This window comes from Hermetia illucens, chromosome 4, assembly GCF_905115235.1.
Source record: "Hermetia illucens chromosome 4, iHerIll2.2.curated.20191125, whole genome shotgun sequence".
NCBI classification, from domain to species: Eukaryota; Metazoa; Arthropoda; class Insecta; order Diptera; family Stratiomyidae; genus Hermetia; species Hermetia illucens.
Genome location: NC_051852.1, coordinates 53271649 through 53294788, shown reverse-complemented (window position 1 = coordinate 53294788; position 23140 = coordinate 53271649). Strand labels below are relative to the sequence as shown.

Here is a 23140-nt window from a genome sequence, read left to right as displayed (position 1 = left end):
TGGCATAATTAAAGTTTGTCTATCATCCACAAAATCGAGATCACCTTTTCACACCAAAGCCAGCCGAGAGAATAAATTCGCAACCGATAGTCGCCTAGGCCGCTTGTACTAGGAAAAAGTACGTAGACCAACGCCATACTCACATCAACTAGCAGCCGACATTCATTCTATTTCATAACGTTACAAATCAATGACTTAAAGCCAAGAATCTGCATCCCCATATTCACACGCACCCGAAATCATTTTCTACCACAAAACCAGTCCGAAGTCAGCCCGATATTTAGCGCCGGCAATGATCAAAATGTAGCCGCAGCTGCTGCGATTTTTACTACGAAGAACGGTAATGTTAGGTTACATTTCGAAATGTGCTATCATATTACAGCATCACTTTTTTAATGCGGTGATATTTAGTAATGCAGTAATGTTAGGGGATGCGGTAGTGTTAGTGATGGTAGTGATGTTGTAATGTTTGGTGGTTAAATGATACCACAATTTAAGGTGATATCACTTTTATAATATTGCATACATCACCTACCCATCTCTATTGAGCACTATGGGGAAAATACAGGAACAAATGGAAAAGGGTCGATGTACCCATAAATTGATTGCTAACATAAAGAGCTTGATGTAGAGAAAGCACGGATAGATAAATTACAAATTATGAAATGCAATTTCTAACGGGGCATGGCGAATATCACCGATACCTGCATTGATTCAAACCGGGCGGTTCACCAAATTACCCCAGGAGGTGGAGACTTTGAAAAAATGGGTCATGTCAGGAAAAGTGAATTGAAGTTAGTCATGTGTAGGCAGAGGGAAGTAGAAGAGGAATGAAAGATGCAATTGCGAATGTAATTGATGGACGAATGGAGAGTTAGAATTGTGTCCACCTCGCGGTATAATGCTTTAAGGTGGATTCGCGAGAAAAATGACTGGAGTTAGAAGGGGAAGTTTTAGTCGATAAAAATCTATCTCACACACTAACCACATTTGTGTCAAGTGTCTTTGAAACCTTTTCACCTCCAGAAAAAAAGGCGGGTAAGCGGTTAAGACGACATTGCATCGATTCTAGTAACGTTTTGTTTCACACGAAGTCTAAAAATCGAGCTTAATGAATATGTCTCAAGTACGAGCTATAGACAGTAGTTGGGACATTCACCTTAAATGATTCATTTTATAAGCGAACGGATGAAGCTAATTTCAACTATTTGTATTTGTTTTTATTATCCTTCCGATATTTCTTTAAGTCGCCTTGGAATAACCAATTGGCGGAAGGCTGAAACGATAATTTGGCTTCGATCGATTTATATATTGATCAATCATTTATATCTAAAAATAAATTGTTAATTAACTAAATATAAACCAAAAGTCAACACATCAGCGTTAATATTCAACCGAAATCCTTACCTCATTTTTCAAAGATGTAATTGAGAACATTATTCTATTCGGTGGATTTGAATCAGCTCCCTTGGTTAGATATTTTCATTGGATTACGCCTTATTCAAATTTGGCTAACCTATCTCAAATATGCAATCAAAAATTCTTACCTTGTCATTGTTTCACAAAGCTGGAATCGATTCATATTTTTGCTCCATTAGTTTGTACTTTGCAATCGTACGGATAATCTTTTGTGAATGCCATATCTTCGGGAAATATCTGTGGGACTACTTGGCTTTCGTGTGATACAATGTACATTTTTATAACTCCACTTTTTCATCGTTTGTATGTTCGACTTTCGAAACGGTCCACTGGATTGGCATTCTATCTTTTTGATGGCTCGATTGCTATCGGTTCAATAACAATGATCAATAGCGTTTCCACCATCTGGGGACATGCGTTCTCAAGTTCCCTAGTTTTAACATAATAACAACATTATCTCTTCCACCATAAGTAGGAGTATAGGAAACATCGTTTCATCCCTGTTAAGAGAATCTTAATATTTATCTAAAGAATTTCCTGTCCAAAACATCTAAATGAGGTCTTACTTCAAGTATTATCATTTATTTATTCTTCTTAAATGCAGACTCAATACGAGTAAATTGTACAAAATATGGGCACACGTGCGGATTTTATGAAATGTCAAACAAACAACTTTACAAAACACTGTTTCACTGTTCTAAGGCGCATTTTGAAGGGATTCTTGGATTCTTTCTAGAATTGTTCTAAATCATTTGCATCGAGTAAATACAGAAACATTCAGTACATTTTTGCTTCGCGAAACGACAACGTAATTTTGCTAGAATAATTCAAACGCCAAAAGTATACAATAATTACATGGTATTCTCTTACCAAAAATAGTTTACACATGAGTGAAAACACCGTAAAATTCTAGACGACATACAAGCGGAATTAGTTTACCAATGAAGCTGGGCGCACTATTGATACCTTACTTTAGGAGGAAAATATCAAAACACTAATAATAGAGTCAATATATTCAAAAAGTCGGCATCCACAGAATGCTTATGGTATTCGAGATTAAGTCGACCGTCATTAAGTTCAATTTTTGCTATGAAATTATCACCTCTTATATGGAAGTTGTCTGGGTGGTTTTGGGATTTACGGAGCGTTAATCATCGCTGGTTATCGAGGGAGAACCGCCACCGAACCTTCATTTTTTAATACTAAAATACCTTAAATGCAATAGAAGAAGAATAATCAAAATTGGTATGAACGAGTTAGTTGGACTGAATGTTGCATATTTGCATTCACAAATAAGGACCGCAGAAATTGGTGGTTTTGTGCGACAGAAATCAAACAAATAATGAATATTTGGTGGGTGCTGTGGGTGGATTAGAAAAAAGACCGGATTTCGGCCCACTTTGTAACAAATTAATGAGTAAATAACAGAAGCAGCTAAAAACTAATATAACAAAAAACAAGAACGAACTTATTCCCAAAGTCTATGTGAAGACCTAAAAACAAATACTTTTACCAAAACAATAATAATTTTCATGGATCCCATTTGGGCTATCCACTTATCCTAATTGAAAGTTGAACGTTAGAACAATTTCACTTTCACACTGTATCCTAGCATTACACGAAAATGATTGAAAGAATCGCAAAAAGTAAAAATTTCATCAAGTATAAACATGAACACCATTTTAGATCTAAATACAATTAAATATCATTTATGCTTTGGCACCGGGAATTTTAGAAAAGACTTTGGATAAATCGACACCGGTGAGAGCGTTGATAGCGGGCGGTAATTGGCCCACCAAACGATTAACATCGGCAGTCGTAGTGTCGTTGCCCCCGATCAGGACAATTTCCTCCGTTTTCGCAAGCGGCGCTGCAATTTCTGCTGCAATCTGTAAGAAACATTTTATGGTAACGTCAATGGATCTTTGCTTGAACTAATTATCGTTATTTACCTTGGGCAGTGATTCTAGCACGATATTCATGATGGCAGCGTCACCGTATTGTTTATAAACAGTGGCTTTCATCTTCATGCGTTCTGCTTCGGCTTTACCAACAAGTTTGATAGCGTGAGCCTCCGCTAGACCAAGTTGTTTGATTTTTTCTGACTCAGCACGCGCCGCCTCAATAGTTTGCGCTCTGAAATGATATAAATGCGTAATTGTTGAAAACAAAGTTAATAGCAAATGGTTGTAAGAGAAAGCAGAGAAAACAGCCATTAATTTTTTAAACGATGCTGTTCCGACCAAAATATCAATATTGGGTGTCCCAAAAAGTCTAATCTTCACTCAACACAATATTTATTCTATGAGAAATCGTAGTGAACACATGGAGTTTTGGAGTTATTCGAATAGTCAACTCAAATGGACTTTTGCTAATCAGGAAGCGGATCTATACCTGATCTCGGGAAAATGGGCAAAAAATGTCCTTTCAGTTCCCCCAGACGTAGAATTGGTTGCCAATTGCCAATTCGGGTAGATTATTCCCAAATTTTAAAATGGCAAGTTTCAGGAATGCGAAACTCTTTGATAGCGCCTATTCTGACCTTAAGCTATGAAATTATTATTATTAAATTCTCTCTCTCCTTCTTTATCTAGTGCCACAAGATATTACTATTTTTGCCTACCGACTGTATCCGAATGACACCTGGCCGCCTCGATGAGTAAGGCTGTTACTGGGTATCATAGCACGGAGGGCTTTCTAAATCTCTAAACAAAAACAACAAACAAACGAGACCCAATACCGCGCACAAATTGGTACATCATGCGCAGTACCACCCCTGCAATAATGATATAATAATACCCAAGATGAAAGAAGTTCGAAATTCAGGCCGTGGAACCAAGCTCAACGCTGGCTTGCGGCGAAGATCATAACCAATGATCAGAAGGCAAGGATCAGATCAGCCGAGGTTAGCATAGCAGACGTCCGAAATAAAACAGGCCTCGGTGGAGCAGACGTTCAATGGTATCTGCGCTGTCTGAAGGAAAGCCTGGAATCAAGAAGGCTCAAGATAGATCTAAGGCTTAGACCAAAGAAGAAAAAAACTGAATAAATTAGCCCAAGGAAGAAGAGTGCTCCCAAGAAACCTAAACGCAAACCCAAAAAGAAAAGCTCGGGAAGGTTAGGGAGGAAGGTAGTAGGCAGGAGACGCGGCATTAGCCATACTAGTACGCTGAGGGGAATTTGAGCGGCTATTCTATTCAGATCATTTCTGCAGCAAATACTAACTCGTGAGGAGCGGGAAATTATCCAACACCTTATCGGCGAACAGATGTATAAGGGCTAGAATGGCAACCTTGAGTTCATCGGCATATCCCTTGGACCAGGCCTGCTACTTGTAAATTGCGCAGCGGGGGGCACGATGGAGTGGTACAGGAAAATAGTCACTAAATTACCTGGCTAGAAGAGAAAAGAAATATCAATCCATGCTGGAATTCATATCTCAAGGGCACACCTTTCTAAAGCCACAACATTGGAGACAAAGAGGCTACTGAATCTCGTAATCGCCCAAGGGGGCTCCACACAAGGCTCCGGAGAATATTCAGAAACAAGGCGAAGGGGAAAATGAAAACTCCTTACGAGCGGAGGCATTCAATAGCAACAAGTTATGCATCAATTACAGATTCGGTAATATGCTGGTGCATGTGCACAAGGAGAAACCCAAAAAGAATATTTCGGAAGACATATCGAGTGGTAAATCTATTGCGACCCTAGAAGTTATAGTTTTGAGGGGCAGGTGCGGGTAAGAAACTGGACCTACTGTCTATTGAGGAGGAGGAGAGGTTAGAGGATTTAAATGTGGTTCTTCTAAGAACTAAGACCGGCAGTGAATCATACGTCATATGTCAAAAGAAGATGACGACATTGCAGAAGAGTTCTAAGCATTAATGGACCTGATAGCCAACACTAAGATAGCCCATGGAAACCTCTATCATGTAAAAGTTGCATCTGCAAGGGTAATTTCCAAGGACAACATTGGACTAGTGAACCCTGGGCATTCGTGAGTTGCAAGGTAAGCCAGATACCATCTGATGTAAAATGAGATAACATAAACATTTTAATGGTGATTAGTACAACATGAGGGACGTAAAGTTCAAACCACGTGTTTTTAAGGTTTTGTGTAAAACAAAACCTTATTAAAATCAGTTTGCTGTCTGTCCGCCTGTCTGTCTACATGTCACACAGATTTTTCTCGGAGATGGTTATGGAGATTGACATCAAATTTGGTGGAAAGGTGGGAACTGTGAACGCTCATGCATACGGTGAGTTACATAATTCTATGTCGAATTTAAGGAGAGTGTACTTTTTTCATCAAATATTGTGATGTGGGGCATTAAATGAAAGGTCTCGATTAGTATTTGCCGAAACCGGTCTTAGTTTTGACATTTGTTGGAAAGGTAGGGAGTGAGGGGGTTTGAAAGTGATCATTTCTTTAACGGACCCATTCTCAGAAACTACTCAACTGAAAAATCTGGGAAAAAATCAAGAGGCTGCCACTGTATGGTGCTTAGGTTCCGAAATACCCTACATACCGATATCTGTTCAAATAAAGTTAATAATAGTACTAGTATATATAGTAGTAAAAGGGAAGCCTCAAGTTAAAATATCAAAGTTAGTGAAATGTTCGTGGTGAGTAGTCTGGTGTTAAAAGAGTTTAATGAGAACGGTTCCCACTCAAAACATCCTTTAAAATGAGCTCCACGACGTCAAAAGTATGCAGAAGAAAATTGGAAAAATGTTGTGTAGTCCGATGAATTAAACTTTCAAGTGAGTTTTATACGAAAATTTACACAATATTAGGGCTCTCTCTCAAACGTTTTATTTACAATTATGAAAATAATGACCAAATTCGGAAATGAATGGTTTCCGCTCTTTCAGAAGTAATCGCAACGCCAGCTGTGATAGTTACATAATGTTAAGCACGGAGGAAACAGTATTGTACTCTCGAAATACATGGCTGCCATTGGCGTCCTTAAAATGGAGATTTGTTAAGGACGCATGGACAGTGAAAAATATACGAATGCCTTGGAAGCTGCCTTGATCCCTCTATTAGCGCATATTTTCGGTGACACTAACCTGAAGAGGATTAAATTCTAAACAATACTGCCTATCACGAATCAGTGACCGCACCGCAACCAGTCCCCAGATCTTAGCCCCATTGAAGTAAGTGTGCTTTAGAACAAAATAAAGGAATAACACCCACGCGCAGATAAATGTGCAAAGCTGATAGAATGTATAATGTAAATAATCATTATCATCAACGGCGCAACAACCGAGGGCGGCTTTCGTCTCATAGATTATCGTCATGATTTTGTGGTTTGACCCTAGATAAGAGACACATGTGGGAACACAATCAAAGAACATCTCTGTAAATTACAGTTTGTCATGTCATTTGTAGCTGGGGCAGGAGGAGTTTCGGATGAGGATGTGACCGTTCGTTGATTTTCCATCTCTTGATCGAGGCCCACAGGTTTCGAGTTTTCCCGCTCCATGCGGATGATCTTAGTTTCCCAGTCGTTCCCATAATTTTCGCAGTTTGTCTGATAGGTATGGATCTAAACGGCCACCCTAGTGCGAATCTTTAAAGTTTTCCACGTTATAAAACATGTGACGTAAGAGGGGCTGCAGTATCCAAAGAATTCGACCCACCTTCCCGAGTTTAGCTAACATAGAAGCTTGCAGGCGTGCGACGACGGGATACTTTAATTGAACTTCACTTAGCCTTTCAAGTTTTTGGGAAAATTCGGCTTATTGGGGTTAGGAAATGAATCAACAAAACTTGCTTCAATTCAATTTTGCTCAATTTATGAAGCAGAAAGGACTATTAAAAAATAAGGTCGTTAGTTCATTTTGTAATTGAGCAAGATTTTAAGGTTAGATTTGTTGATGCTTCCCCATAGAGTCCGGTAGATAGAAGCTTAGGATCAGTGCGAAAAGTAGAGAGTCACAGATAAACTTATCTAAGGCAGTTCAACAAGAGTTGATCGTGTTAAGAATCCATCCATATGCATTATTTTACGCTAACATTTGGAGCAGTTCCACTTATTAGTGCAACTGAAGTCGAGGAGGTAATAATACGAATGAAATCGGGGAAAACCATAGGACCTGATGACATAACAGGCTCAGTGAATCCTTTAATCGGGTTATTCAGGAAGGTAGAACACCATCTGACTGGCAAGAAAGCACCTTCGTTCCAATATGGAAAAAGAAAGGCAGTGAACGCATTCTTAACAACCGTATTCGGGAAATCGTTCAAATAACAGTGAATCGTCAAGAACTGCGGAACTACTGACGCAATACATGCTGCGCAGTTACTCATGGAGAAATACCGTGAGAAGCATCGCCCTCTTTGCATTACATTTCTGGATCTAGAGAAAGCGTTTGACCGTGTACCACACAAACTCATCTGGTATGCTCTACGACAACACTTAGTGCCAGAAGAACGCATGCACTGGGTTCAATTGCTCTACCACGATCCGAAAAGTAAAGTTCGAAGTGTGGCAGATGTATCAACACCGCTTCGTGTCTCTTTCGGTGTTCATCAAGGAAGCGCCCTCTCACCACTCCTCTTTGTTTTTGCTATGGAGGCCCTCACATGGGACATCCAAGGTCCACTGCTCTATACACTGCTTTATGCAGATGATGTTTTCCTAGCATCTAATGGCAAAAATGATCTCGAGCAACTTGTTCAAAAATGGAATGATCGCCTCATGCAACACGGTCTCAGATTAATTCTGAATAAAAATGAATTTTCAACGACCGATCCCCATGAAACAGGCACAATTACTGTTAGCGGCAGTGACCTGCCCAGAAGTGAGCAATTTAAATACCTCGGGACAACGCTATCAACCAATGGAGAATTACGCTATGAAATTGCTTCACGCATTAACACAACCTGGATGAAATGGCGTTCCATAACTGGTGTTTTTTGTGATCGACGTATTAACGAATGACTCAAATCTAAAATTTATCGCAATGTCGTCCGTCCTGCCGCTTTCTATGGTTCTGAGTGTTGGCGGACTAAAAAAGACAATGAACGGCTTCTTGCGGTAATGGACACGAAGATGTTGCGTTGGACTAGTCGCGCGACACGTTTTGATCACATCCAAAATGACGATATCCGCGATCGATATGGAGTTGCACCGATGGTGGAAAAACTGCGAAAGAGGCGTCTTCAAGGAGTTGTACGTGACGGCTCTGGATTCTGAGGTCCTCCAGGAAATAGATTTAGCAATCACAGCCATGCCAAAATAGAAATAAAGGACACAAAATATTAAAGTGTTTTTTAATTGGTCTAGCAGTTACAATGCACGGAATAAATCCTAGATGAGACCGGGGGCTACCAGTAAAAATAAATTAACTAGAGAAACTGATGCACTTTGGTAAAGAGGTCGCAAGGTGCATGGTGGCAGTGCATACCATTTTTGGCGCAGCTGGTAGGATTGGGTAAGCCATTGTACTAACACATAAGAGCTTGGAAATCCACAACAGGGGGACTTTCGCGAGCTGAATCGGAGGCAGAAGCCAAAAACAGCAGAATTTCGAGCAGGGGTCAGTGTTATTAGAAAGTTGCATAGGGCGTCAGGGGACCAGTGAGAGGGCTGATTACCCAGAGAAAAGACGCGGAATGACAACGAACAAGTGCAGACATAAACGGCAACACTATACAATCAAGATAAAATTAAAAGAGCTAATAGCAGAGCAGAGTATCACCACGAATTCAGGCGTCGGTTAGAGTACCAGTTCATTTGGCAAAAGACACTCTCGGTCTCACAAGAAATAAGTAGCTGTGTTTACATTGGAAATAGTTTGTTACCTGGACAACCGGAGAAGTAGCCATCCCAGTTGTTAGTAGCACAGACATTGAGGTTGAACTAAAAAAGAGACATGACCTGCTTGAGGGGTATTAGGGGTATCCACAGCCGTTGGCCTCCAGCAGAACGGAGAACAAGTAAGGTTCGACCAGCTAAGAAAGGAGTTGCACTGCAAATTTCTGAGAAAAAAGTAGTGGTTAAAGAGCATGCTTAGAGAGTACATTGGAAAATGCCACAAATGTCAGGTGATGAAGACATCCTTACCTATTAAGATGCCGATGGTTATAACGGACATCGCAGAGAGGCGTGTTGATAAAGTATATGTAGACATAGTGAGTCCACTTGAAAATACGACTACTGGAAATCAGTGCATCATTATTTTTCAAGACAATCTTCAAAAACTGATGAGCTGCTTTGCAATTCCAAACGCGAAACCGGAAATCGTTGCGTGAATTTACTTTGATCAAATAGTATCTCGATATGAAATACCAAAGCAACTAGTAAAAGATCATGGAACAAACTTCCTGAGCGACCTGTTTAAAGGACTCTGTGGACTGCTAAAAATATAAAAAAACAAGTCGGGAAAACGGAAGCGCGGCACTTCAGGTATTAAAGGTTTTGTCTGTAGTCGTTATGTATGTGTATTTAGCATGTCAGGCTACTCACTTTGTGTGATATTGATATTTAGTTGCAGTAAATTTACACAATAAAGTCAACTTGAGCTACTGTAACTTTCTTAGTAATAGTACGATTTTGATCAAACTTGGAGATAACATGCTTCATATTATTATCTATGTTACTAGGATAAACTTAAGGGGGGCTTTTACTGAATTTCGCCAAAAATTAATTTGAGCATATATCGATATGGAGAAAAAAAAATTTACAACAAAAGGGGGGGGGCCCCTTTTGCATGGCCCTTCTCACCAAATTTCGTGTCAATCGGTGTAGCCGTTTCTGAGAAAAGTGCGTATGACTGACAGACAGACAGACATTAAACCGGTTTCAATAGGGTTTTTCAAAAATGCAAACTAGTACATATCACCCATAATCGAACGAAGCATTGGAGAGAACCCATCGCCCGCTGGTGGAATATCTGCGTAGGGTAGTAGATGAAAATCTGAAAGAATGGGATCAGCACTTGAGATATGCGACATTTGTCTATAACAGCAGTACTAAACTAACTCCAATGGAGTACATGTATGGATTCAATCCAAATGTTCTATCAAACCTAAGACTTAAACCAGAACCATTGTACAAACATAAAAACGACTATCACCTAGTAGATGGAGTAGGTAATGTGTTGCATTCCCTCTGTGGGCGGTTAACAGCGAAGGGGAGAAGGACTTGTAGGATAAATTTAATACATTAAAATATAGTAAAATACTATACAAGAACTGGTCACACAGCTAGCGAAACGCCAGCAGCGCCAGGCCAATGAGCTGCAGCATGTATGATAGTAGAGAAAGCAACGAAGGCACAAGGGTTTCAAAAGACCTACACCAACTTGATATTACATTTATTCGAGTTGGAAACTAGATAACAAACATTCTGAGACATAACTGACACTCAGAGCAATAGGGTGCACCCGATGTTGGTAGCACTCGACCAGATCTGGGATATGCTGTAAAAATGCCTGCTTCTTCTTTAAAGGGCAGCAGAAGTAACAACACAACAATTGAGGAATAAATTATTGGTAAAAAACGTATTACCCATTCTTCAATTACCCCGTTTTACCATGTACAGAGTACACTATTACCCCACCCGGATGGGATTACATGCAGTAATTCCATTCACAGAATAATCGCACGTGACCCTTCAAAGGAATACGCAAAAAGCGATACTATTCCACCCAAGGGAAATCAGTAATTTCAAACAAGTAACAACGACACCTGGCAATGTAACCTATATCGGTAAACCAAATGCGCCGTTATAGACACTACTTCAAACCGGAAATGTCTGCTTGCTCAATGCCATAGATCGCGCATTTAAGATGCGAAGACAAATACGAAATAATAAAACTAAGGAAGCAGGGTATTCTCTCGATAATAAGCCCCAGCTACGAGATTGAGATCGAATCGAATCGAAATTCATCAATATAGTGAGAGCATAAAAAAGTCTATAATTTTCAGACAACCATCGGTTCAAACACTTTCCGTGCTGAATCTCCAGGAGTAACTACATAAAATCCAGGTTCTACCCCCACCATCGTTGGTGGGTTACACTAATTATATCGAGTGAGCATGCACATGATGTAACCCACCCGTTCACAAGTGCTCTGGAAGAAGTTTATCATCAAACAGAGCAAGTAGGACAACCATATTCATTACCACAGCGCGATGTCTGTGATGTCTGTGACCGCAATAACGACATCCATGCTCGTGATTGCGTTAATTTACGCCCGACGCAGATGGTACAGTAATCTGCGGGCTCTGCATGGGAAGCCATCATCAGTAGATAAGGATAATATGTAAATGTACAGATAGATGTGAAGTTTCCTCGACTAGAAACCGATGCGTCTATTTCTCTTCAAAAGACATACGAGATCTACGGCAACAGCTAGAGAGGCGCATGGTACATCTGCTCCGGGAAAACCTGTCGAACCAGGGAGACAAACGACGAATTGAGCGCGACCTTCGCGAGTTTAAGGAGAGGTAGAAGCCAAAAAGACCAGAACGTAGAACAGGCCGAGCAGCTAATTTCTCGGGGCATTCGAAACTAATTGATGTCGAGGGCTCAGAGATACCGTACGTGATAGGTTACTTATTTGCAAATATGTATTTCGGCCACAAACTGCTCCCCCTTCCTCAATACCTGATCAACAAAATACGTATTTGCAAATGAATAACCTATAATAAAAATTCAACTGTTTCTGATTTAGATTCTAGTAGAAAACGCTGATAAAAACGACCAAATTTAAATTGAGAGAGACGCTAGCAAAATCTTGAGAAAGAGGTGCATGATGGCAGTACATAACATGGTCGTCTTTAGACGGAGCCACTTTCAACCGCTTTAATGAATGTCAGAACATAAAGGGGGCCAATATAGACTCAAATCACTATCTCATTGGCATAGTGGTCAGGACTCGAATTACAACACCGCTTAAAGTCCCCTCTGACAGTCAAAAGAGAGTGAATACTGAAGCCATCCACAAAAAAGTGCTCCGTAATATGTATAACCTGCGCAATAATTGCAGAGGTCCTGGAGATAAAGCATCGACAAATGATCTTCACAGCCTGAAGAGCATAAATGTAAGCTAGCAATGGAAAGGAAGAAAGTTGCATACCGGATAATTCACCACTCTCAAAGAACATGGGTACATACAGAGACTTATCACAAATTTTGTTGAGCTTGAAAATGACTTTACAGACAGAAAACTGGAAGCCTGGGAGAACCAACAAGTCAAGTGTGTCTAAGAGCGAAGTTTTGCCAACAAGTCAATAGGGTGAAGCTGAAAAGTCTGATTTCCGACCGTGTGGGCATAAGTTGAGTACTTTGATGAACTGCTCAGCCCTGAAAATATCGTTGTCCCACCAACTGAAGACGACGGAAAAATGCTGCCACAACCAAACATCGAGAAACAGGGATCGAGAGAATTGCTGCCGAACTAGTTAAATATGGAGACAACCAACTTCACCAAGCGGTTCAGTGTAGGACAGTATTGATTGACAATGGCTGATGTCTGAAAACGAGGCATTATCTGGCCCATACATTAACAAGGAAATATCATTCAGTGCAATAATTATAGCGGTATCAGGTTGCTGAATACTATCTATAAGATATTCTCCGGTATCTCGCTAGGCCGGATAACCCCATACATCAGGACACCATTGAATTACACCAAAGCAAAGCGGTTTTATTCCAACCTATTTGATCAGGTTTTCTCTCCGCCGCAAGCGATGGAGAAACTGTTAGAATATAGTTATTAGTTGGACCATCTTTTCATCGACACGGCCGAGAAGGACTAGACTGACCCTGGCCCTAGAAAAAGTATCCGCGATGCTGATGTAAATGCGAGAGGCAACATCCCCTTTCACTCAAATACTAGCCTATGATTGGGATGATGATTGGGAAAAGGACATGCGATGCACAAACTGCCTACACGAACGAAAGCAACAGCAACAAATACCACTGGTCTGCTGAAAACGATAAAGATAGGAGAAAACAACTTTGAAACCGTTGAACATTTATCTTGCCTAGGATTGCAAATTACAAACGATAACAGTTATGACGACGAAATCCACGACGATTATTGGCAGCCAACAAAATTATTTGAGCTGAAAAAACTGGTCCGCTCGAAACATCCAATCTCTTAATATATTCTTCATGTATTCTTCGGAAACTTGAGTTCTTAGCAAGACAAATTGCGAACTCGTTCGATAGAAGAATACTCCGACGAATTTTTGGTTCCCTACAAGAGGATGGACTATTCCGTAGCCTATATGTCAACGAAATTTATAAACAATACCACGACCGTCTGGCTGGATAAAATCAAGCTCAATAGGTCGCGGTGGGCGGGTCACTTAATTCGTATGGATGAAGATGATCAAGCTTATAAGGGCAAAAACTATGGCAGAAAAAGAAGACTTGACAGACCCTGTTTCAGATGGAGCGAAGGCGTAGGCCAGGACGCCAGACAGCTCGAATTGGTGGACCTCGGCGAAAAACCAGGATATTTGGAGTTGTACATTTACACAGGATTAAATTGGATACCGGTTGTTGCGCCGCTGATGATAACGTTGATGATAATTAATGGTAAAGTGCAATCCGAATGCTTCCATTCAGTTTTGTCCATTTTATTGTTGGGAGATTGATGTTTTCGTTTGGGCAATTGTTGCAGGCCATGAGATGCCAAAGTGCGATGGGGACGGTCGTTTATCGGTTTCAGGTGTGGTTAAAGAAAGTACCCAGCGAGGATCCAATACGTCGCGGCTTTCCTCGCCCTGATCACGATATTCAGGTTGTGAGATGTTTGAACCCAAGCGCATAACCGAGCCATTTATTGCCGACTGTAAGGCAGGTCCACATTTCCGAACTAACCAGCACAGCGTCTAAAAGTAGTTGTCAATAGTTACTCAGAGTGGATACTTCATCATCCACAAGCCACCTTCTTCTCTCCAACTGTCATAAAAATGGTATCTCTTTATCGAACCTGACTGGCTATAAAATATTCCTCAACTTTTTATCATTGCTCATTCATAACGAAAAATGTTCAATTGAAGAAAATGGAAGAATACTTACTGTTTACCCTGAGCAATAGTTTGAACTCTATAACTTTCAGATTCGGCTGGTAAACGTACAGTTGCAGTTAACTCACGTTCCTTTCGTAGAATTTCTTGTGCTTCAATTTCGATTTGTTTTCGTCTCTCAACAACGTCGATTTGTATTTCTTCGTTCCTAATCCTTTGCTTAATTTTCGCCGCTTGAAGTTCATAAGCAAGTTGTGATTCGGCTTTCTAGAATCAGATAAATATATTAAAAGATACATTTTTATGTAACGGTCTTACAGCAGTATTGATCTCCTGATCGAAATTAGCCTTTTGCAATTTGTACATGCGAGCGTTGTCTTCAATTTTCGTGTCTGTTGAGTATTTCACGTCCATTGCGCTCTTTTCACACTCCGCTTCGCGAATGCCAGCATCTCTGTCGAAGTACATTAGGTTAGAGTACACTTGCTCGTGAGGGTATTACTTTATCAAACCTATTCGCTTCCGCTACTCCAGCATCGGCGTCCCGTTTCACGCTAGCGGTCTGAGCTTTGCCCAATGACGCTAAATATTGAACATCGTCATAAACGTCCTTTATGGTGAAAGAAAGGATTTCTATGCCCATTCGGCCAACGTCAGGAGCAGCTACTTCTCGCACAAGCGCTGCGAATTGATCTCGATCTTTGTACACTTCCTCGACAGTTAGAGTGCCTGAAAAATATGAATAAAATGAGCGAATAAGATATTTTGGAACCATACAAATACCAAATTCCATTTCTACTTACCGAGGATCGCTCGGAGGTGTCCTTCCAATGTTTGCAGGATAGTTTGCTTGATCTCTTTCACGCTTTTCCCTAGGAATTGTTCACTAGCTGTACCCAAAAGTTCGTCAGCCTGATGGTGAAAATAATACACGTTCATCATCTAAAAGTAAAAAATGAACGAGTAGAAATATTATAATAGACCTGTCGCAAATTTGTTGTGATGTTTCAAGATGAGAGGTAGTTGGTGCATGGAAAAGTTTAGTTAACTTCACATTTGACAGCGGCAATATTCGATGGAAATATCTTTTGAAATTAGGGTTAGGGAAGCAAATAGATATTTTCGGAAGCTTGACTTTCTTGTGAGCCTTATTGCAGGGATTTGTTTTACTAGTCAGCAACTGCAATATGTAAAAAGATCGGTATAATCACATTAAGAATGTTTAGATGGCGAAATTTGCCACCGTATGCCTAAACGGTATCTTAACAGACTTGAAGTTCATAGAGCTCACTTGAAATTTGAATTAATCCTTGGATGCCAGTAAGTGCTTGAAGTGAATCAAGAGAAAACCGCAAAAAACCCTTTAGAAATAACAATCGATTTTTTTCCGATAAGGATGATCGCAGTAATTAGGAATGATCTCACAGTATCTATTGATTTCCGCTGTTTGTCTCATTCAAAAATTCGAAGAAATGGGGTGCTTCTTTTGAGTGGTTCTGAACCAGCTACGTATTTCATTGGTAACGAAAAAGCTGCTTGAACGTAAAATTTGAATCACAAAGTGCTGAATACCAAATTTCTAGAATAGTAAATTCATAGCTACTCAAAAACTAATGAAAAAGAACAAATCGGTAACGAGGAGATCATTTAAACGAGCATGCATCAAACAGCAAATTGAGGTAAAATTAAACTCTAACACGTAAAAGCAACACTGAACCAGTTTGAATAGCCAAAACTTATCGAAGTGCCTATCAACCATTATCTCTAATTTATGTGCTCATTGTTTGCTTCCATCCTTTTTGATTGTTGTTATTATTTTTCCTATTTAATTAAAAGGTTAACACTGAGATAAAGTAGCCAGCCAAGGGTAAAACCAAATTCAAACATTCATGACCGAACTAAGGTCTTAACCTAAGGCACGAGATATGGAGGTGGAGATCGCTCTGAAAGTTCTTCACGGGGTGGATCCTGTGAAGGAAAGGCCACTAAAACCTGAAGGGTCAAAAATATTTATCAATTCCAGGTAGTTGAAAGCTGGGAAAACTCCAGTAGAGATTAGTTGGCGGACAACACTAATTTTAATGAATCCAGATAGTGACTTTAAGAGAAGATGGAGATTAGTAATTCAATCACATTATTCTCTGCTCAATGTAGAAGAGGGAGAAATTTGTTAGTTGGCAACGTGCAAATCCCGGAACCAGCCAATGCTAAGGTTAAGAAGTTAAATGCTTCTCGAATGGGCACCAATTGAACGGCAACAATAAACTGAGAGAGTCTAGCCCAATATAGTCCCCAGACGGAGTAGAAAGTAGGAAGCTTAGTCCATGCCTAAGACAATGGTAGGGAGAAGAATCTAACGGATTAAATTGCAATGCATTGTGAAGGTTTTGGGGGTTCAACGTGAACACCTGCTGTGTAGGCATAATCTTCGGATCGATTTGGACACAATCGGGGTTTATTTAACACTTCTGCCGCAACTAAGAATTACGACCCCATAGTTGCACAGCGTTAATCCACGCTTGAGCCCATTAGGTGCTATTAACCGGGCTGCGAGCAGTTCCTCCAGGAATTCTCGTAGAACATATGCTCTCAGCGGGCCATCCCGGTTCCTATAATAACCTCCGAAAAGGCTTTGTGCCAAGAGCTAATTAAGATGAGTCCTTTATGGACTCGGGCCTGATCGCCCTCCTCGAGTAGGAGTGAAGGCCCCCAACACCAACATAGAACCGAAAACTGGGGAATTCTTGCATTATGCGTGCTATACAAAGCCATGTATCTTTGTAAATAGTGTTAATAGAGTAAAAAATTTGAAGAAAATGTACATTTTGAAGAAGGTTCAGCGTAGTTTCAGGTGGAAATAGATAGGATATTTGACACGGCCAAAGGTTTTTCTTACAGAAAAAAGATAGGGTGAATTTGTGTTGGACTTTTCAAGTCACAGTTGCGGGAAAGAGACTAAATTGCGAAGCAATACTCAAGGATGCTTCCAACGAGTGAATTGAAGGGTGTTAAGGAGAGTTCGGTAGGGCCAAAGTCAGATTATGAAGCCAGACATCTTGAATGCTCGATTGCTAACAACACGCCAGTGCCTGTCAAAACGGAGCTAATACTAAAAGTTACACAGTGTTCTGGAATCGAGCTTCAGTATGATAAAAGTTGGCTACCAAGAGACTAGTTGAACAGAATAGTGAGAGAGTAGCATATCGAATGGCATTTGCTAAAGTTTAATGCCAATTTATTTATAGAGTCCCAGCGAACCAGCATGTCTAAATTCGACTGTAGGGACACACAGTTTATTGGAAAAGTTATAGAAGAAAACTGTTTAGGTCACCGGCGTATATAAAGTGAGGAACAGTGAAGAATGAAGTCGTTGAGTAAGAATAAAAATAAAAATGTTAAAATGTAGGAGGTGAACTATGTGTGACAGAGAACGTCGTCGGAGAGGGTAAAATAAGCCAACTTTTTTTTGTATGAAGATACGTTTTGGTGGCAAAGACCCTTGCTGCGGCGGTCCGGTGAAGTACACAGAAGCGTTTGGTATGATGGCAGGTGTAGTTTGCAATACTACTGTGGCTATCGTCAATAGGACGTTAGTCAGAAGGCCATCCTGGTTGATTTGAATCAACTCAGAGGGGAGAGCAATTCCAAGAACCTAAAAATCTGGCGAAATTGATCGCAAAGGTCCATCGCCAAATATTGAAGCTCCATTGAAGTGCTCTGTCGACACGCGCTTGCACACCTTTGTGCCAAGCTAGGGAGGGACTAATATGGCCCGGTAAAGCAGCCTAGATGTGTTGTGCGTCGCAGAAGGCTCTCAGTGCATGCACAATGGAACGTTCAACTGCCTGTTGGATCGCCGCTAACGCCAAATTATTTTTCCGCAATATGCATCGCGATCAACAAATTTGTCACAGCCTTTTTGCAGCTTCTAACAAATACCGAAGCCTGTGTATAGACCAGCGAAGACGATGCCATAATGCTTAAATTGCGAGAGTGGGGTTTGAGACGAGAAGTCACAAAGTCACTACCCTACGAACGGATATAATAAAAGAATAAGGTGAAAAGCGTCATAGTTAATCGTTTTTTGAATTTAACTTTAACTTTAACTTGATTTTTTACTTTTTAAGATTCTATTCTATTCTATATATTCACGGTTTGCCTTAGCTTCGACAGCGATAACGACAAGGTATTTTTTTAATAATATTGTCAAGAGACGTTGCACTGCCTTCTAAATGAAGAATTATGCACCTTTACAGGTTATGTGTGTGGGTTTCTGATGGGAAAGAAGCTACAGCTTCTGAGCACACAGGCCGTGTTGGACCATTGTACTCATCACCCCCATCTAAAGGAATATTCCGGATTCGTTAACGTATTGCAGGATTTCCGTTAGTGGATGTGATGCTACCCATCGCAACTGGAGAGCTTCGGCACCGAAGATCTGATGCCTGATGCGTCCATAGGCGGAGCATTTACATAGGAAATGCTCCGTGGATTCCGCTTCCTCATTACAGGTCATCATCTTGAATAATTCTTATTCTGAACATATGCCCAGTTAGTGTTCTGTGGCCTGTCAGAATGCCCACAATACTCCTGCATGTCCTCCTGCTTTTCGACAGGATAAACTTTGCGGTACGCATGTCCGGTTCTGGCAGGAAAAGTTTGGTGTATCAAGCAGTATTTAGGCTTTACCACCTGTCATTGTGGGAAGCATGTTCCCAGTTTTTGAAGACAGACTTAGCTACTGCTACTGATACTCCAATATCCGGTTCCGGGAGATTGACCGCTCTTTCGCATTTGAGACATTTCCCTCTACGCCGCAGTGACCAGAGTAGTTCCACCGTATTGAATGTAGAGATAGAGTGCAAACGGTTTCTGCATTCCTGAACGATTTTCGAGGTGATCAAAGGACTACTCAACGACCTCAATGCAGCTTGGCTATCAATGCAGATTGCGACGCACCTGCCCTTCAACCGCTCGTCAGTTAGCCAGGTGTCCGCCCTTAGGATCGCATAAACTTCGGTTTGAAAAACCGTTGCATATTGTCCCAAAGGAAAATCCCACCGCTCGTTTTTATTCAAGAGGTAGACTCCGGCTCCTTGTTCTCTTTTTGTGCCATCGGTTTAGAAGACTTCCTCTGGGACTTCCCAGTTCTCTCTATGCTTCAGGGTTACTGGTTATAGTATACTTATAAACTATAGTATGTCATTTAAACCTATAACCGACAGAAACTTTATTCCAAGTGTTTCAAACTGCCATCCCCCATAAGCACCCTGGACTGTTCCATTCTGAGCAAATTTGCCCAGTATAGTTCTATCAGCCGCTACTCTTCGTTTTTCAATGTCTGAACCATAAACCCATTTCCGACTCCACAGAATGGCTCTGGCTCGTATTACGACATCGCTATTCCTTTCCTTGTTAGCTCGTCAGCTGCCTGATTGCCTTCTAACCCAATATGGCCTGGAACCCAAAGGATCCACACCTTATTAAGCGAGCCGAGGGTGTTCAGTCTGTTAAGGCGTTCTAATACCAGTTTCTAGGCGCAGCTTCTCATCACTGAGCTATCACAAGTATGACATAAGTACAGAACTGAGTTACACTTGAATGAGTGGTTAACACTCCTCAGGGAATCGAACCAAATTTTATAAGTAGAATGAAGTTTGTTTTTCATTAAATTTGCTATCAGAGAGACAGTTGCCAATCCTGTGGGAGTAACTGCGAAATAAATGCTGGAGTCTAGACAAAAGACAAGGTTTAATAGCCACAGTTTTCACGATGGGATCCTCCATTTGAAGTGAATTAATGGGGTTGCCTTAAGGTGAATTCTGGTCGCCGGGCTATATTCGCCTTCGTGAACATCGAGCATAACATCGGATGTTGGATCCTCGGCTCTCGAAGAAAGGCATTGTTCCTGTAATTGTTAAACAGAACAAGGGCAAAAATCTCGCAAGCTAGAAGATAAAGTTCAAGAATGTCAAGTAGAAGCGATCCAGAGATATGGAGTGTTTCAGGTAGGTGCTCAAACTGGATCAAAAGAGTTTGAGGTTGCTTAGTCGTCATATAATGCTTCGGTGGGTTTTTCCAAAATGAAGATATACTACATTACCATTGGCATAACCCTTGTATCGACGTTCACGCCATTAGAGGATCTACATGCGGCACCCACTTGTTAGAGCCAACCAACCAATCAACAGAATAAACAAGAGCTGTAGACATAAACGGAATAAGCTTCATGACAATTTGCAACAACGGACAAGGTAAGTAGGCGAAGTTTCTTGAGAATAAGATTTTAAGATTATAACATGGACAAGGGTACTGTTGTATCACCGTATGCGCGAATTCTTGAAATTTAATGATAGGTTGTGGGAGAAATTTGGTGTCCCCGGTAGGACCAACACTGAACGCAACATGTTTTTCTGAAATCTCCTTTTCTTTCTTTTTCTTTTCGAACTGTTTTAACGTATATACATGCTACCACTATCAACTATGCTAAAAGAATTATGTGCTGAGGACCTAGCAGCGGTCATATAAAAATACCAGGTTGAAATCAAGAGGAGAAATGCTATGCTTGCCTCTACTTCCTAGAATTTTCGGTGACCTCCGCTTACACATAAACTAGACGATCTATTTATTTATTTAATTTAACGGACAAGAAACAGAGTAAACTCCAATTACTTATTGTCCTCAGGAGGAGGAGAAAGCAAAAATCTTATCGTACGTTTAAAACTACTTAAAGTAGAGAAGTTATAAGGACCAAACTGTTGTGCATTGTAATTTCGGCAAAGCCTAGGAATCGGGGAATGAAAGTAGACTTCCAGCTCTGCGAAGGGAACGTTGAAGATGTCTGCGTTACGTGTGTTATAAGACGCAGGACGGCAGGTGATGTCGTCAGCGGCGGAGCAGTCCATCAGACCCGAGGAAATAGGATAGGATCTACGCGGTTGTAGAAAGGGAAGGTTCAGAAAGCGGAGGCGGGAGAGGTAGTTCACAAGGGAAGCTTTTCTTAAAGAAGAGGGAACGGGTGAATTTATGTTGCACATTTTCAAGGGCAAGACAATTACAGTTATGGGAGGTTGACCAGATCACGGAGCAGTACTCGAGGGTATTCGTCACGAGGGAGTTGAAGAGAGCTAAGAAGGGTTGGATGGAGTCAAAATGAGAGGAGGAGCGAAGTATAAAGCCTGACAATTTTGCTGCTCGATTGATGACTTCGAGGCAATGGGTGTCAAAGCGGAGCTTATTGTCGAAAGTGACTCCGAGGTCTTGAGTGGAATTTAAACAGGATAAGGAATGTCGGTTAAGAGAGTAGGAGAAAGAAGTGGGTGAGGATTTTAGGGAGTAGCACATAGAGTGATACTTTCTGACGTTTAGCGCTAAACCATTAGTCGAGCACGAACGAACCAGGGTGACCAGGTTAGATTGAAGGGAAACACAGTCCATAGGCGACGATATAGCGGAAAACAGCTTAAGGTCGTCTGCATAGAATAAACAAGGACAAGTGAGGAGAGGAGGAAGGTCATTAATAAAAGATAACAAATGGCCAAGAATAGATCCCTGTGGGGTGCCTAAGGAGGAGGAGAAGGAGCGGGAAGTGCAGACGTCAAAAGAGACGCAACAGGATCGGTTGGAAAGGTAAGAGGAAAGCTATAAGACAAGTGGTATGGGAAAGCTTAGAGACGAGAGTTTGGAGAGAAATATCTTGTGATTTACAGTGTCGAAGGCTTCCATGAAATCATTGTAAATGGTATGTACTTCTTGCCGTGAATTTAGACATTTGGCGACTAAGTTAGTAAAGTCAAGCAGGTTGCAGGTAGTGGACCTTCGCTTAACAAAGCCGTGTTGCTCTTTCATTATGTGGTGGGCAAAGTGGGCGGACAACTAGTCGCTGACAGATCTTTCCAGGATTTTGGAACAGGAGGAGAGAAGGGAAATAGAGTGTGTGTGTGTGTGTGACGTATGCAGCATCAAGTGATTTTAAACTCTTGATGAGATGTGATACGAAAGCACAGCACATTTCTTGGGAAAGTAGCAAATGTAATCCAAGAGAGTGCCAAAGGGAAGTGAAATAATCGACCTAATTTACACTTCAGATATGTGAATAATGATATAGTTGATTAGAGACTGTTGAGTGCAAACGACGAAGTCATCATTTCACAAACTCCGAAATTTCTTAACGGTGAATTTGCGCGCTCTCCGCCTCTATACGCCTCAAAGCGTAGCGAGCATTGGATTTTTGTATTCTGGAAAACCTAGTAGTTACAGACGTAAATCCAATGTTAGACTGTTACCCTTTAAGGTCCAGCTTATATATACTACTTGGAAGCATAGAAAAAGACATTGATTTAACGCTGACCTTGTGAGGATAAAGGGAATGTTGAAAGGAAGACGACTCGGCCAAATTCGTGATTACTAAACAACCAGAACTGAGATCTTTGTTAAAAAGCACAGAAAAACACTCAAAATTTCCACCACTTCCAAAATTAATGCTACAGGACCTTTGTAATGTGTGTGATAAATCACGTACCGGCGACCAAACTATATGAGACGGTGCTCAATTCGAGATAGTACCGGCCAACAGAGGTGATGTAAAAACATACAGATAAGGAGAATCTGTCAATTCCATTGGAATTCGTCGTGGTAACATGTCTTAGCAATTTAAATAAGGATTATCTCCACAATGAACATCAAATAATTTTATTTCAGCTAGGGAGGGACGCTGTACGCAAA

General features: G+C 40.8%; 1 protein-coding gene across 5 annotated transcripts in view; it reads right to left on the bottom strand.

The window, feature by feature from the left end:
- Nucleotides 1-1974: 1974 nt before the first annotated feature.
- The window catches only part of LOC119655906 (flotillin-2), a 364992-nt gene continuing 343826 nt past the window's right edge, over nucleotides 1975-23140 (bottom strand). For 2 of the 5 annotated variants that reach the window (XM_038062065.1, XM_038062067.1), the window contains 6 exons: nucleotides 15220-15328; nucleotides 14929-15145; nucleotides 14735-14870; nucleotides 14469-14683; nucleotides 3372-3555; nucleotides 3129-3308 (listed from right to left, as the gene is read on the bottom strand). In XM_038062065.1, coding sequence (XP_037917993.1) covers nucleotides 3129-3308; nucleotides 3372-3555; nucleotides 14469-14683; nucleotides 14735-14870; nucleotides 14929-15145; nucleotides 15220-15328 — 1041 coding nt within the window. Of the gene's footprint in view, nucleotides 3309-3371; nucleotides 3556-14468; nucleotides 14684-14734; nucleotides 14871-14928; nucleotides 15146-15219; nucleotides 15359-23140 lie in introns of all 5 variants that reach the window. The other 3 variants (XM_038062063.1, XM_038062066.1, XM_038062064.1) reach the window with 2 other exon arrangements.